Source organism: Hyalella azteca, unplaced genomic scaffold (genome assembly GCF_000764305.2).
Source record: "Hyalella azteca isolate HAZT.00-mixed unplaced genomic scaffold, Hazt_2.0.2 contig15845, whole genome shotgun sequence".
Lineage (NCBI taxonomy): Eukaryota > Metazoa > Arthropoda > Malacostraca > Amphipoda > Hyalellidae > Hyalella > Hyalella azteca.
The window spans coordinates 1-16,337 of NW_025945679.1; the positions used below are offsets into that span (position 1 = coordinate 1).

Here is a 16,337-nt window from a genome sequence, read left to right on the forward strand (position 1 = left end):
CATGATTTATGTATAAGAATTTATGTAACACGTTGTGGGTTGGTAACACAATTTGTGTAACACGGTGTAGGTTGGTAACACAATTTGTGTAACACGGTGTAGGTTGGTAACACAATTTATGTAACACGTTGTGGGTTGGTGACATAATTTGTGCAACACGTTGTGGGCTGGTAGCACAATTTGTCTAACACGTTGTGGGCTGGTAACACAATTTGTGTAACACGTTGTGGGCTGGTAACACAATTTGTGCAACACGTTGTGGGTTGGTAACACAATTTGTGCAACACGTTGTGGGTTGGTAACACAATTTGTGCAACACGTTGCGGGCTGGTAACACAATTTGTGCAACACGTTACGGGTTGGTAACGCAATTTGTGCAACACGTTGTGGGTTGGTAACACAATTTGTGCAACACGTTGCGGGCTGGTAACACAATTTGTGCAACACGTTACGGGTTGGTAACACAATTTGTGCAACACGTTTTGGGTTGGTAACACAATTTGTGCAACACGTTGTGGGTTGGTAACACAATTTGTGCAACACGTTGTGGGCTGGTAACACAATTTGTGCAACACGTTGTGGGCTGGTAACACAATTTGTGCAACACGTTGTGGGCTGGTAACACAATTTGTGTAACACAATTTGTGTAACACGTTGTGGGTTGGTAACGCAGCTTGTGCAACACGTTGTTGGTAGATAACACAATTTGTGCAACACGTTGTTGGTAGGTAACACAATTTGTGCAACACGTTGTGGGTAGGTAACACAATTTGTACAACACGTTGTGGGTTGGTAACACAAATCACGACATTTTCCATGCATTGTTTCTGGTTCGCTTCCTCCCACGGGTCGCTGATCACCGATGTTCTGAACGCGCTGGACATCGCTGCTGGTTTGGGTGGTCAGTTAAATGTGTACAAGTGAATCTAGTTTCAACCTTTTGTCTATGGATACGTTAACCATTATCAATGCTATTCTTACCTGAAGGCTGGATAATTTAATTATAAATGCAACTCCAATAAATGTATCATATTTAAAGGCATCTTTTTAATGTTCTCGATACTATGTTTCTAACGCCGCCAATTTTCTTAACAAACGAATATACAACATGAGAAATTTTACGTGTGTTTTGCAACGTTGATGACAGAAAGTACATAATTTGAATAATGTAGAGACCAAATGTGTTCAAAAATGAAACAGATAGCAAAACTATTCACGTGGACTCTGGATTAAAGGTGGGAAATTTGCAATCGACGACTAATTTCGAGGACCACACTTCATATTTTTTACTTACATTTCAATTTAAAATCGCTTGCATCTGCAAGGAGCCGGTGTCTGATAAATCGAAATATGTAAAAAAATTAATCATTGCGAATGAATATTAAAATCAATTGCGGTTCATTTTTTCCGTGCGGGAGTCCATTACGAGTCAATTTTAGAACATTTTTACAACACTTCTCTCAAACTTGACTTCTTGTTGTTTGTTAGTTTGTTTGTTTGTTAGAAATCTTATAATCGATATTTAACACACTTCTACCTTTCCAATCGATATTAAATTTTGCACACTTGCCTAAAGTTGGAGGCAATGCTTGAAGCAATTGGCAGAATAACGGCTTTTAAAAATTAAAATGAATTTGTTCAAATACTAGGAATATTTTAGTAATCATTTTTTAAATATTTAAAAATAAAATAGAAATTCATTGTACATGTGTAACATCGGAGACACTGGCGTCTTTAGAAGTGTTGTCTTCAAAAAGTAATTTCTAACTAATATTTATTCATGTTTCGGCCAGTGTTTTAGAAAAAAGTAATTCAACAGAGACCCATGGAGTTGAAATATACATGTTAGTCTGTCCTTAATTAAAAGAAATAAGGGCTCTGGAAAAATTTTGGGAAAGGCAATCAAAATTAATGTCTTTCAATCATAATGAGAGTTGTTTAATCATTATGATGGTCGTTTAATTATTATGAGAGTCATTTAATTACTATGAAAATCATTTGATCATTGAAATTAACTTATATTGCCATCATTTTCGTTATTTAAGTTATTAATATATATATGTTACAATAAAACAAACATTGTATTTATGGAATGAAAATTTTGGACAATATATTTTGCAGAGCAGAAATCATGGAAAATTTTACGTATGATCCGGTGTACCGTCCGTCATTTATTGAGAGGTATCAGGGCGATGGTTGATGATTATTTAGAGAGCAGCTAGATGATTATTTAGTGAGTGGCTTGATGATTATTTGATGAGGAACTTGATGATTATTTAGTGAGCGACTTCATGATTATTTAGTGAGTGACTTGATGATTATTTAGTGAGTGACTTCATGATTATTTAGTGAGTGACTTGATGATTATTTAGTGAGCGACTTAATGATTATTTAGTGAGCGACTTGATGATTATTTAGTGAGCGACTTGATGATTATTTAGGGAGCGACTTGATGATTATTTAGTGAGTGACTTGTTGATTATTTAGTGAGCGACTTGATGATTATTTAGTGAACGACTTGATGATTATTTAGCGAGCAACTAGATGATTATTTAGCGAGCAACTTGATGATTATTTAAAGAGGAACTTAATGATTATTTAGTGAGCGACTTGACGATTATTTAGTGAGTGACTTTATGATTATTTAGCGAGCAACTTGATGATTATTTAGCGAGCAACTTGATGATTATTTAAAGAGGAACTTGATGATTATTTAGCGAGCAACTTGATAATCAATTCTTTTTAATCAATCAATAAATTCTTCAATCAATTCTTTTTTTTGTTGGAATGGTGAGTGTGGGAGACCTTTAAAAAAAAAACAAAATAAAAATAAATAAATGAAAAAAAAAAAATTTGATGATTATTTAGCGAGCGACTTAATGATTATTTAGTGAACGACTTGATGATTATTTGTTGAGTGACTTGATGATTATTTAGAGAGCGACTTGATGATTATTTGGTGAGTGACTTGATGATTATTTAGTGAGTGACTTAATGATTATTCAAAGAGCGGCTTCATTAATGCACGGCGTCAGCGTCGAAGTGAAAGGCTGAGTTCACCTCAGCCGATCAAGTGACAATTCGCAATGTTTGCTTATTATCACATCGACAAAAAATATCTGAGGTTCGAAAAAACTTTGTCCGTTCCGTTGTATTTTATTTTTGTCCTGATGGCGTAAGAAATGTAATCGCTCTAGCGTTGATGCAAGAATGTTTGCTTTTAAATTACATATTTTTTTCGGATTTATTTTAAAATAGTATTGTTTCAAATTTAAGACCGATAATAAGATGTGTAATTTATCAAGCAAAGTTTAAAATTCAAGAGATAAAAGCTTTCACTTTCACAAAAGCCGTCCACTCAGACAAGGAACATCAGAAGGGCGATGTCTGAGGATTAAAAAAAAATTAAATGAATTTCTTCTCCGTAGAAATATAAATATGTCTTCAGGGAAAAAATAAATGCATTTTTCGTTGTTGCTTGACCTACAAATTTTTTGATGCGACATCAAGGACATAAAATGAGGAATATTTTCCGTGCTTATTTATAAAAGTTTTTTATATGAAAGAATGCGAATAATTAATACTAATAATAATTCACCTAATATTAGTACGGTCACAGTTTACAATTATCATTAATCTCAAAGGTGGAAAAGTGACGCCATGTTGGAAAATAAAGGCGGGATGCTCATTCATGAGCCGTTTATGAACTAGCTTTTATAAATTTACAAAATTTACAATTACATTGCCCAGAAAATTCATTTAAACGCGGCCCATCAATTGAATACAAATGTCGATATGAAATTTGTTAAAAAAATAAAAGGTAATGGGATATGAGTTTTCATTTTGTGCACCAGTACTTATAAATGTGCACTGAAAATCTTCTTTTAAATTTAATATATAAATAGATTATTTGTCTCTGAATCACCGGTATATTAATGTCTTTTAATCGTCAACACATAAACCTAATCAGAGTCAGTGAAACATTGATTGTTATTAGCGCTAAATTTTGTACGAGACGCTGTATAATAATAACAGACTTGACTATAAATTAAATCTAACTCAGCGAGGTACACCAATTAAAATATTAACAGAATTCGCCGAACACAATCCCGGAAAGCAGGAACTATAGATCATAGATCAGAATTATATTCATGATCTAGAGAGCAAAATATATAGAGCTCGCTCTAACACAAAGGTAAAGCCACGTGGAATAGAGCTCGCTCTAACACAAAGGTAAAGCCACGTGGAATAGAGCTCGCTCTAACACACGTTCACTTACGCTCCCTTGGTTACTGGAACAGCGGCGGCAGCTGTACAGCTGCTCCAGGTGTACATGACGAACAACTGTACTGTACAGTCATGAGAGAAACATCTGCCAGCTTCTGGTATCGAGGAATAACTCACATCAATTTAAGTATCGAAACAAGACTCAAGATCAAATAATGACTTCAAGAGAAGCTTCTGTGGAAAGAAAGCGTCTTTTGGGATAGTTATTTTTTAAAAATAATTTGTACGTCGTGGGTCTTTAAACTTTGACTATTGTTCCGAAGATCCGTGACTGTACAGGGGCTAGAACACGTGTCGGTCATGACGCAGTTGGGTGCGCAGTGCGACGTGTACTTATACGATGCTCAAAATTAAGAGAAAAACTAGTTATCTGTTATATTTACTAGTGAAATAACATTGTAAAATACTTTTCTATAAATCCCGTGAAAAGTTTTATAATTTTTCCATTATAATAACAGGTTTTGATTCAACCCAAAGCTGGGCCACGTGTATTAAGTGACGTGATTCATTCTGACCTGTGACGTCACAAGCGCGAGAAGTTTCTATACTTGGTTTAATTTAACAATCAAATAATATTATATTATGGTCAGTACATTTTCAAATCTAACTATACGAAATTAGTATTATATATGAATACCAACTTCATTTTAATCTAAAATTGAGCACTTGAATAGGTTACGAGCTAAATTCAGATCGCAGTTGAGAATTTGAAGCTGAACTGTGTGTATTCATTATAGCAGTAATAACATTTAAATGTTAAATTTTCTCTGCAGTTTATTTTAAAATTTCTATTTTATTGATGCACTACTTTTAGTTGAGTTAAGCTATGACGCAACGGAATAGCTGCCAAATTTCGAGCAGTTATTTATAGAAATTTTGCATGAACTACTTAAAATGAATTTTAAAAAATATTATTTTTCTAACCTGACATTAATTATTTTTTATCAGGTATTGATGACTTAATCGGTCGCGCGATGAATAATTAAAATAAATAGAATACAATAATTTGAAATTGAATACTTTTTGGCTAAGTAAAATTTTCAAAATAGTCAAAAACACTTAATAAATTATCAAATTGATCAGTCAGGGGTTAAGTGATATCACTGCTCATCAATAAGTGATAATTATTCATATTCACATTTTTAATTTTAATTTACTTTATTGACGTTATATGGCGGAGAACCGAACAACTCGTTGACTGATGCAAAATCAATATGCTTCACTTTATGAATAGAATATATATATTTATAAACATTATATATATATATATATATTTTCAAATATATAGGAGTATGAATATCTAGAGTTGAGGTAAGTCCGAACATTATATGAATAGCACGAGCACGATTACCTAGTTCTTTACTGCCTATATAACTACCTAGATTTCAACGATATTTATGGTGATATGCGAATTATGCATCTAGAAATCATATCCTAAACTCCAAACTTTGATCACAATTCACTGTGTGTGTGTGTGTGAATTTACAATGAATGTGTGTGTGAATTCACACGATTCACAATTCACATTCATTCATTCACAATTGAAGGGCCTCTTCTCTTCCAAGCCGTTCTGGTGCCGGCCGTAACACGGCAAATGTGACCGTAACACGGCAGTTGTGACCGTAACACGGCAGTTGTGCCCGTAACACGGCAGTTGCGATCGTAATACGGCAGTTGTGACCGTAACACGGCAGTTGTGACCGTAACACGGCAGTTGTGACCGTAACACGGCAGTTGTGACCGTAACACGGCAGTTGTGCCCGTAACACGGCAGTTGTGGCCGTAACACGNCGTAACACGGCAGTTGCGACCGTAACACGGCAGTTGCGACCGTAACACGGCAGTTGTGACTTGTGACCGTAACAAGACAGAAGTGACCGTTATATGTCAGTGATAACCGGCCTTATTATGTCAGTGGTGACAGTGTTACGGCAGTTTCGGCCGTATTATGATTGTGGTGACCGTTTAACTATAGGAAGCAAAATAGGGTTCCTACATGAAGACTGTAGGACAACATCATGTATTCATGTTGTCCTTAGTTGTTGTTGACCCGAGTCTTCAGCTACCGACATTCACTCGAGTATTAAAGGGGTTACTGCTCGAAACTCCAAAAAAAAAAAAAAACGACGAAATGTGGAGAATAGAAAATCAGAGTTTAGTACAGACCATTTTATTTTAAGTATTGTAACTTTTTTCACTCTAATGATTAGTATAATTTTAAAAGATTATACTTATATTTGTTTTGACTCTACACACGTGTAATTTCTCGGTTTTTGTATTCATAAAAAACTTAGACATTTACGTTACTGTCACTGCGATCAAATTATTCACAATACTTATGAAAATATATAAAAAATTAACTGTTGATTCGCATTTCAGACTTTATTCATCGAGAAAAATCCCAGTACCTTACAATAAAAGAAAATAAATAAGTTTTATTTGCACTTCAACATTTCAAAGTAAGTATTAGTGTTCGATACATTTTTGATGAAACATCATTACTAAAGTTAAATTAGTTTAATGTTTTGGTGCTCATCGCAAGGTCGTTTTCATCGTATCGCATTCCAGTAAAACTATTCGTCACTTAATCGTTGGCCGTACAAGGCCGACATTCGCCTTATGATTCATAGCAGTCATCGTTGATCATCAGCGTTAACGATGAATCATTCTGCTGGCCTGAATCATTTATCATTTATAGATGGTAAAGTTAACAGAATGATCAGTCGAAACACACGTTAGCTTACCAAATAAAAAAAATCTGCATCTTACTGCAAACTAAACCTATTAGCTCGGGGTGGTCGAGTGGTCAATTTCACTAAGATTGAAGCTAAGAGGTGGGGGTTCGAAACCCGAAACTGGTTATGAAAATTCTGATCTAAATCTGATGGTCGGGTGGTTGAAATTGAATACCTGCCATTATGACCTGATAAAAGCTGACATAATTATATTATTATCAATATTATTTTATTATTTGAGTTATATAACTGGAGCAACCACTACGATGTCTTCGAGCACCTGACATGAGTTAGGTTCAGTCTTATCCAGGTTCAGTCTTATGGTCCCCTAGTGTATGACTGACTCTGTGGCCTGGAGAGGAGATGAAAAATAACTCCATGGGGAGTCTAATTGGGGAGTGCGATCTAATTCCCCCCAGAGGCTGATTCCCCCAAAGAGACTTATCCCTTACCAAACCCTGAATCTGTCTCTTATACACATCTAGATGTGTATAAGAGACAGGAATAAGACTCAGTGGGGAATAAGACTCAGTGGGGAATAAGACTCAGTGGGGAAAAAGACTCTGTGGGGAATAAGACTCCGTGGGAAAAAGTCTCTGTGGGAAATAAGGCTCAGGGGGAATTAGGCTCTGAGGGGAGCTGCGCGAGCGTCATTGGGGAGCGGGGCGGGGACTGGAGGCCGGACGATGATGTCGGTTTGCTCTTCCTTGATCGACGCCTGGATAACATACAAGCCAATTATTATCAAATAATTAATTTAAATTATCATCAACAAATAGGGATATAAATAATGACTCAATATTTTTTATAAAGTGCTCAATATTTTTTTACACGTTTGAAGTGTTAAAAAACATCCCTACGTTTTCCTGCCGCAGTTTAGTGCTCAGAAAATGCGGTAACAGCAAAAAAGCTAAGCAAGGAAGGCCTTCAACAAACAGACACGGAAATATAATATAAATACAGGAATCGTAGTAAACAAAAATGACTTCAATTAAAATATTGATTCCCGGATGAACAAAAACCCCTCACACCCCTCACCTGGTACCCATTAACAGCATCCGCCGTATAAGTGACGGTAATACGGACGCCGTTGGGTGCCACGTAGGAGTACTGGCCGCGGACGACCCCCTGTTCGTCCTGGCTCTCCTGCCGGGACTGGTAGTTGGTGAACTCGTCGTCGTTCACCTCCAGGCCGAAGCTGTAGGGGTCGGGGGTGTCCTGGGGGGCGATCTTATATTGGAATAATGTGATTATTTATAGCAATTACCTATTTTAATTAATTAATCAATAATTAATCACAATAATTTCAATTTAATAATAATGAATAATTATTTAATTTCTAATCAATTAATAATTTATTATTTATTTACAGGCCGAAGCTGTAGGGGTCGGGGGTGTCCTGGGGGCGATATTACATTATAATAATGTGATTATTTGTTGTAATTATATACTGAAATTTATTATTGTAATTATTTATTGAAATTTATTATTGTAATTATTTATTGTAATTTATTATTGTAATTATTTATTGTAATTTATTATTGTAATTATTTATTGTAATTTATTATTGTAATTATTTATTGNCTCACTCGTCAATTTTGTATATCTTGTCAGAAATGAAGACATGGCAACTCACTCGTCAATTTTGTATATCTTGTCAGAAATGAAGACATGGCAACTCACTTGTCAATTTTGTCAGAAATGAAGACATGGCAACTCCTGTCTCTTATACACATCTAGATGTGTATAAGAGACAGGTCTATGATTGGTGGATTTTGCTTGAAAGGCCGTCAATGATTGGCTGATGAACTTACGATCTCTTAACTTTTTTTTTGAAAGTACGGGCCCAGGACTTTAGTGCATCACTAACAATCAATGGCATCCTATATCACACAAGGATGAACGTCTCACTAAATTAAATTCACTTCAGTGTATAACTTACAATCAATAGCATCCCGGCAGACATCTGACGTTGAGTTTAACTTTATTCTGTACAATAAACGTTAAATAAAACGTTGTTATGTGCTACGCGTTGAGACAAAAATATCAATAATGGATGAACGTCTCACTAAATTAAATTCACTTCAGTGTATCTCTTACAATCAATGGCATCCTACCAGACACCTGACGTTAAGTTTAACGGTGATCTGTTTCATAAAAGTTAAATAAAATGTTGTTATGTACAATAAACGTTGAATTAAACGTTTTTATGTACAATAAACGTTGGATTAAGCGTTGTAATGTATAATTAACGTCGAAATAAACGTTGTTATGTATAATAAACGTTAAAATGAACGTTGTTATGTATAAGAGACGTTGAAATAAAGGTTTTTATATATAATAAACGTTGTTTTATATGATGAACGTTGAGTAAAGGTTGTTTCCTCGTCATTTAACTGCTGGGATCATGGCAAGGGTGAGCTGGCCAAAACCTATGTCATCAAACGCCGGACGTAAGCAAGTCTGTGAGCCGAAGCAATAATAAATTGATTATAGTGACAGCCGTATTAATATATCAGATAAATACAGGGTGAACCAAAAAAAGTTGGTAAAAGTAAAGGCTTATATCTCGAAATGTATTAAACGTAGAAAGATAAAATAAAAACCACATGAAAGAGTATAACTTCAAGTTTTATCTGGTATCCATGTTACCAAAGTTCTCTATATATTTCATAGCTAAAACTCATTATTATTATTGTAAATTTATTATTATTATACATTGTAATTATTGTAAATTATGTATTACTCATTGTAAACATTTTTCGACGAGAAGAATATTTTGTGTTCGGTGTCATTTTTGATCACCATGAAAATAAATTCGTAGTTTAACTGTACGGATAAAGTTGAGAAGGGGGAGTGAGTGTGAAAATGTGTATATCATGTGTGTATATTTTGTATTAATACATCACATGGCATTCATTTCAAGCAATCACAAGTGAAATAGATTCCGTATAGAAAATACGTATGATATTTGTAACAAAAATTAAGCGGCCCGCGAGTATGAAATTGTATAAATCATTTATCACAAGTTAGGCTCTGAATTTTATGTCCAATTCAGACAATATAATTATTCTCGTAGATTTATTTTGTATTCGGTCTGCATATAGGATTGCAATCCACTTTCTTTTACAGCCTATAATAAAAATTCAATTCTTTTTCAAGTTTACCGTATTATTTAGAAACTGGAGTGATGGTATCTACATCAATAGCAAGGTCATAATACCATATATTTAGTAAGTAATGAGTCGTAAAGTTAGCCATTGTCTTAAGTCTTAAAGATAATAAGTCACAAAGTCATTAGTCAAATGTCATAAATTTAACAGTCATATATACAGTAAGTTTATTGCGGCTCAAATTCTCGGACAGATAATTTTAATAATTCTTAGTGAGTCTCAAAAAGAGACGAATGAGTGGTCTGTATAGGACATGACTTTGTTGTATAAAACCTGATCAGGGTTTTCGATTAGGTAAAAATGTCATGACCTCAGGGTCAGGATCTCGAGCCCACCTTTTACTTCGCCATGAGATGCACAATTCTGTCAGGAATAGCACTACAAATATGGGACGGCCTTCGGATAGGAATACTAATGCTGGACTAATAGCCTAAGTTTGGTAGTGTGTGTACTATCAAAAATAGTTACGATTTCTGAAATCCGTCAGCCAGTAACTAACGGCTTTTCTAGCTAATCCACTAATTACCGTTCCGGCGGCCGTTACAGGTTACTTAGGCCGTCGTGTGTACTTAGGCCGCCTTGCGTACTTAGGCTGATATAGAATAGATTATATAGAAGTGTCGGCACTAAAGAAATAGGCCCATGTGCCTGTAGTGCAGCCGCCTCGGATATAGGGCCGCTCTGCGTACCTGGGCCGCTATGAGTATTTTAGCCGCTACGTGTACTTAGGAAGCAACGTGTACCTGCACAACTACGTGATGGATATATGGCTTATGGAAGACAGCAGAAACTTGCCACGATGAACTGTCGGCCAGCGAAAGCACTTTCGGGTTTTGTACGTTGACTTCAGCGCAAAAACTTCACTAAGTTTATACCCAAACTTTACCGTCACCAAGTTGAAACTAACTTAGTTGATACCAACGCATTGATGTCACTAAGTTGATATCGACGTATCGACGTTGCTAAGTTGATACACTCTTATCAACGTGTGCATTTGGCAGCCATTTTTAATCTGAAATATTCGTGAAATCTCCCGTAGTTACCACCAAAAATCTATACAAATTTTGATTCCAGTTTGTGGCATGAATCGGATGCACCGAATTCGTTAAGATTCTCATGTAAATTTCAATAATAATGAATAATTTGTAATAATTTGAATTTTTTTCTAAAATCAGAATGAAAAACTGAAATTAAATGTTAGCTTCCACATATTTTAATCAAATATGTTAGCAGGAGCACTGCACAAATTTGTAATTTGTGCCGTAATGGTTAGAACACATATTTGCTTCTGAACATTTTGGATAAATTTGAGTTAACATAAAACAATAATTTACAGCCGCACATTGTCTTCATAATCCAAAATATGCATTAAAATATCGGATGTAAACGGCATCATCCAAATTTAAAATAATTTCCAAGTATGGATTACTGTCTCACCTTCATGATTGCTGAACTCGACTGGTGACCTCACTCGACGAACTCTGATGTTGAAATGAGAGGTAGGGCGTGGTGGTGCCTTATATACCCTCTCATCACGCCGACCTCGGCGCTGTGATTGGTTGAAGGGCTGCGGGTCACATCTCATAGGTTATGTCGCAAACAAAAGCCGCCCTTTACTTAATACTGATGAAAGCTTGGGCGGCGGTTCACGTCCACATGCCTGGTTTGGTCCGGTGTGACATGATTTACTTCAGCGCACGCAAGAAGGGAAGACTCGGGTGGCAACAAACGACCAAAATGACAAAAATTGATTAGTAACAATATGAAAGCTTCAATTTTTATGACAAGCATTTTTCCCATTGTTTTGTGAAGGAAATTATTCATGTGATACAATCAGGCGGATGGGAGCTCAAGGAGCTGAACAGTGAAGGAAAATAGCGCGAAAATAGATTACATTTTCGTTTGGTATATTTTTCTTATACACTATTGTATCATAATCAGGGTCGGTCATTACTGAAGTGTAAAAATATAAAAATACAGCAAAAATGTAACTATTCGGTTGAGTTTGCCACATCGTATGCGTCGTGAGTGTTGTTATGCCGCACTAACAAATGTCGCGATATCCAATGTATAAGATCATGCCATTCAACACAAAGTATCAAGCCATTCAACACAAAGTGTCATACCATTTAACACAAAATTCCATGTCATTCAACAGATCCATGCCATTCTACAAAAGTTCCATGCCATTCAACGCAAAGATCCTTTCCATTCAACACTTATAACAATGCCATTCATCACAAAGTATCAAGCCATTCAACACAAAGTATCATGCCATTCATCACAAAGTATCATGCCATTTAACACAAAATTTCATGTCATTCAACACAAAGTATCATGCCATTCAACGCAGAGTATCATGCCATTCAACACAAAGTATCATGCCATTCAACACAAAGTATCATGCCTATCATCACAAAATATCATGCCATTCAACACAAAGTATCATGCCATTCAACACAAAGTATCATGTCATTCAACACAAAGTATCCTGCCATTCAACACAAAATATCATGCCATTCAACACAAAGTATCCTGCCATTCAACATTAAGCTTCATGCCACTCACGGCACTTATCCTTGCGTGCTTTATTAGGCGGTCGCTGCAATATATTGCGGAACGCCTGGAGAAAGGCACCATGTCTAGCTTTATATATTATATTATGGTCGTATTATGAGTGGCCAGCGATAAATCGCCGGTAATTTTATGAACAGCTAGACTACACTTGCGGGCGGTAGGCGACCTCCTGCCCCTCGACGGCACTTGAATGACAGTCTTGCCTAAATAATTTTGTTGCCCCTATTTTTCCTCGGTATTTTTATCCATATTCTGTCCCGCTATTTTTGTCCTTATTCTGTCCCGGTATTTTTGTCCTTATTCGTCTTCATCTACACTCAGAAAAATGTATAGGTGAAAGTTTTGTAATAGTGACATATTTTCGCCACGAATCATGTTAGAATTCTGGGAGTGCTATACCTGTTCAGACAGCTATTGCTAAATTCTACTTAACAGACTATTTTACTTCAAGATTTCAATACCCACACTAATACAATTTTTCAGAATATATATCAAAGTATAGTCCACGCTGTGCTTGAACCCTGATCTCACTAACAATTATAAACGCGAAGACTACAATGCACTACACTTCCGAAAACCCTTTTTCCATATTATTATTATTTACCATATTATTTATTCATATTCATACCATATACATATTACCATATTATTTTCCACAACATTTACTCAGACAATCACCCCTTCATGCTCCCTAAGATACACTGAGTACGCATTCTACCAAACTACCAAATACAATTTTATTTAATAGTACAATATTATATATATTGCATTAATAACATATATACTATAATCCATTTTTCCGACGTATGCCCGCACTATTTAGAAATTTACAGTTGAATTATTGAAAAATGCACCGTTGAATTATTGAGAAATTCACCGATGAATTATTAAAAAATTTACCGTTGAATTATTCAGAAATTTATCGTTGAATTATTCAGAAATTTACCGTTGAAATATTTAGAAATTTAACGTTGAATTATTCAGAAATTCACCGTTGAATTATTCAGAAATTTACCGTTGAATTATTCAGAAATTCACAGTTAATTTATTCAGTAGTTTACCGTTGAATTATTCAGAAAATCACCGTTGAATTATTCATAAATTTACCGCTGAATTAATCAGAAATTCACCGTTGAATTATTCTGAAATTCAAATTCACCGTTAAATTATTCAGAAATTTGCCGTTGAATTATTCAGAAATTCATCGTCGAATTATTCAGAAATCCACCATTGAATTATTAAGAAATTGACAGTTGAATTACAGAGAAGTTCGCCGTTGAATTATTCAGAAATTCACCGTTGAATGATTCAGAAATTCGCCGTTGAATTATTCAGAAATTCACCGTTGAATGATTCAGAATTTCACCGTTGAATGATTCAGAAATTCACCGTTGAATTATTCAGAAATTCACCATTGAATTATTCAAAAGTCCACCGTTGAATTATTCAGAAATTTGCCGTTGAATTAGTCAGAAATCCACAGTTGAATTATTCAGAAATTCACCATTGAATTATTCAGAAATTTGCCGTTTAATTATTCAGAAATTCACAGTTGAATGATTCAGAAATTTGCCGTTGAACGATTCAGAAATCCACAGTTGAATTATTCAGAAATTCACCATTGAATTATTCAGAAATTCGCCGTTTAATTATTCAGAAATTCACCGTTGAATGATTCAGAAATTTGCCGTTGAACGATTCAGAAAGTCACCGTTGAATTATTCAAAAATCCACCGTTGATTTATTCAGAAATTTACCGTTGAATTGGTGAGAAATCCACAGTTGAATTATTCAGAAATTCACCGTTGAATTATTCAGAAATTCGCCGTTTAATATTCAGAAATTCACCGTTGAATTATTCAGAAAACCATCGTTGAATTACTAAGAAATTCCGCGTTGAATTATTCAGAAACTCACCGTTGAATTATTCAGAAATCTACTATTGGATTACTCAGAAATTCACCGTTGAATTATTTATAAATCCACTATTGAATTATTCAGAAATTCACAGTTGAATTACTGTGACATTCACCGTTGAATTACTCAGAAATTCATCAATTTCCGATGTTTATCCTGTTTTATTCAATTGTCGAATTGTGTTCGATCATTAAACGTCAGAAGGACGCTCTTGGTCCAGCCATATTTTCCTACACGTCTCGGCAAGTCAGGCAACCGAGCTTGTGCAAGGTAAACTGGTTGAATGCATCAGGTCAACTGCAGACGAGTATAGTTCAGGGACCGAACTATCAGAACTTGCTTCTGTACACGTAGCGGCCTAAGTAAACGTAGCGACCTATAAGTAAACGTAGCGACCGAAGTAAACGTAGCGGCCTAAGTAATAGCGGCCTAAGTAAACGTAGCGACCTAAGTAAACGTAGCGGCCTAAGTAAACGTAGCGGCCTAAGTAAACGTAGCGGCCTAAGTAAACGTAGCGGCCTAAGTAAAAATAGCGGCCTAAATAAACGTAGCGGCCTAAGTAAAAATAGCGGCCTAAATAAACGTAGCGGCCTAAGTATATAAACGTAGCCGCCTAAGTAAACGTAGCGACCTAAGTAAACGTAGCGGCCTAAGTAAAAGTAGCCGCCTTAGTAAACGTAGCGACCTAAGTAAACGTAGCGAACTAAGTAAACGTAGTGAACAAAGTAAACGTAGCGACCTTAGTAAACGTAGCGGCCTAAGTAAAAGTAGCGACCTAAGTATATAAACGTAGCGGCCTAAGTAAACGTAGCGACCTAGGTAAACGTAGTGGCCTAAGTAAATGTAGCGACCCAAGTAAACGTAGCGGTCTAAGTAAACTTATAGCGACCTAAGTATATGAACGTTGCGGCCTAAGTAAACGTGGCGACCTAAGTAAACGTAGCGGTTCATTCTTTGTCTATGAATGGTGGGTTTAACTTTAAAAACCATCAGTTATTGGCTGACATAAGAACTCTTAACTTTTTTATAGTGCGGCCACAGGACATATAACTGACAAATCGGTAACACCAGCTCTCTGAATTGCACACACACAGGTGGTAAAGATTTGTCAGTTGCTTCTCTATATGTACAGAAAAGGCACCACATGATGTTTTTACTTGAAGAAATATTATCTAATGCTCTATGTGTCTAAGGATAACAATTAAGGATTTAATGCTCTATATCACAAACAATTAGATTCGAAATAATTTGGTGGTTATCAAACAGATTGTTTGTCTGTAATTGGAATCGATCAGTACATTGTCAACACATCGTCTCTGATTTGAAGTTGGTAGCTATCATGATTTTAAGGTTTCAAACAATATAACGTCCATTTTGCTTACAGTTTCCTAATGTTACTCAAGAATTTAAGCTCGCATTAGTTCGGTAAAATGTTTCTAGAATGGTTTTCGAGCTTAACTAGTTCAGAAGCTCTACATTTAATTTAGGGTCAACATTGTTCCAGGTAAATTCTTCGTTTATTTTTCGGATATTGTCAGAACGTGAAAAAATGAACAGGATATTCTCATCATATTTATATGCATGAAAATTTTTAGTCCAATTTGTATTTTTTTTATTTTAGTTTAGTGCAATATGTCTGAAAACTTTG

At 35.4% G+C, this 16,337-nt stretch overlaps 1 protein-coding gene across 1 annotated transcript; it reads right to left on the bottom strand.

Annotated features, from left to right (window-relative positions):
• Nucleotides 1-7,529: 7,529 nt before the first annotated feature.
• LOC108671376 (cuticle protein 19.8-like) lies at nucleotides 7,530-8,267 on the bottom strand (the record flags this gene model as incomplete). Its single annotated transcript, XM_018158917.2, has 2 exons — nucleotides 7,530-7,740; nucleotides 8,061-8,267. Coding segments are annotated over 2 exons (303 nt in total), but the record flags the coding sequence as incomplete, so codon positions are not given.
• Nucleotides 8,268-16,337: the final 8,070 nt, after the last annotated feature.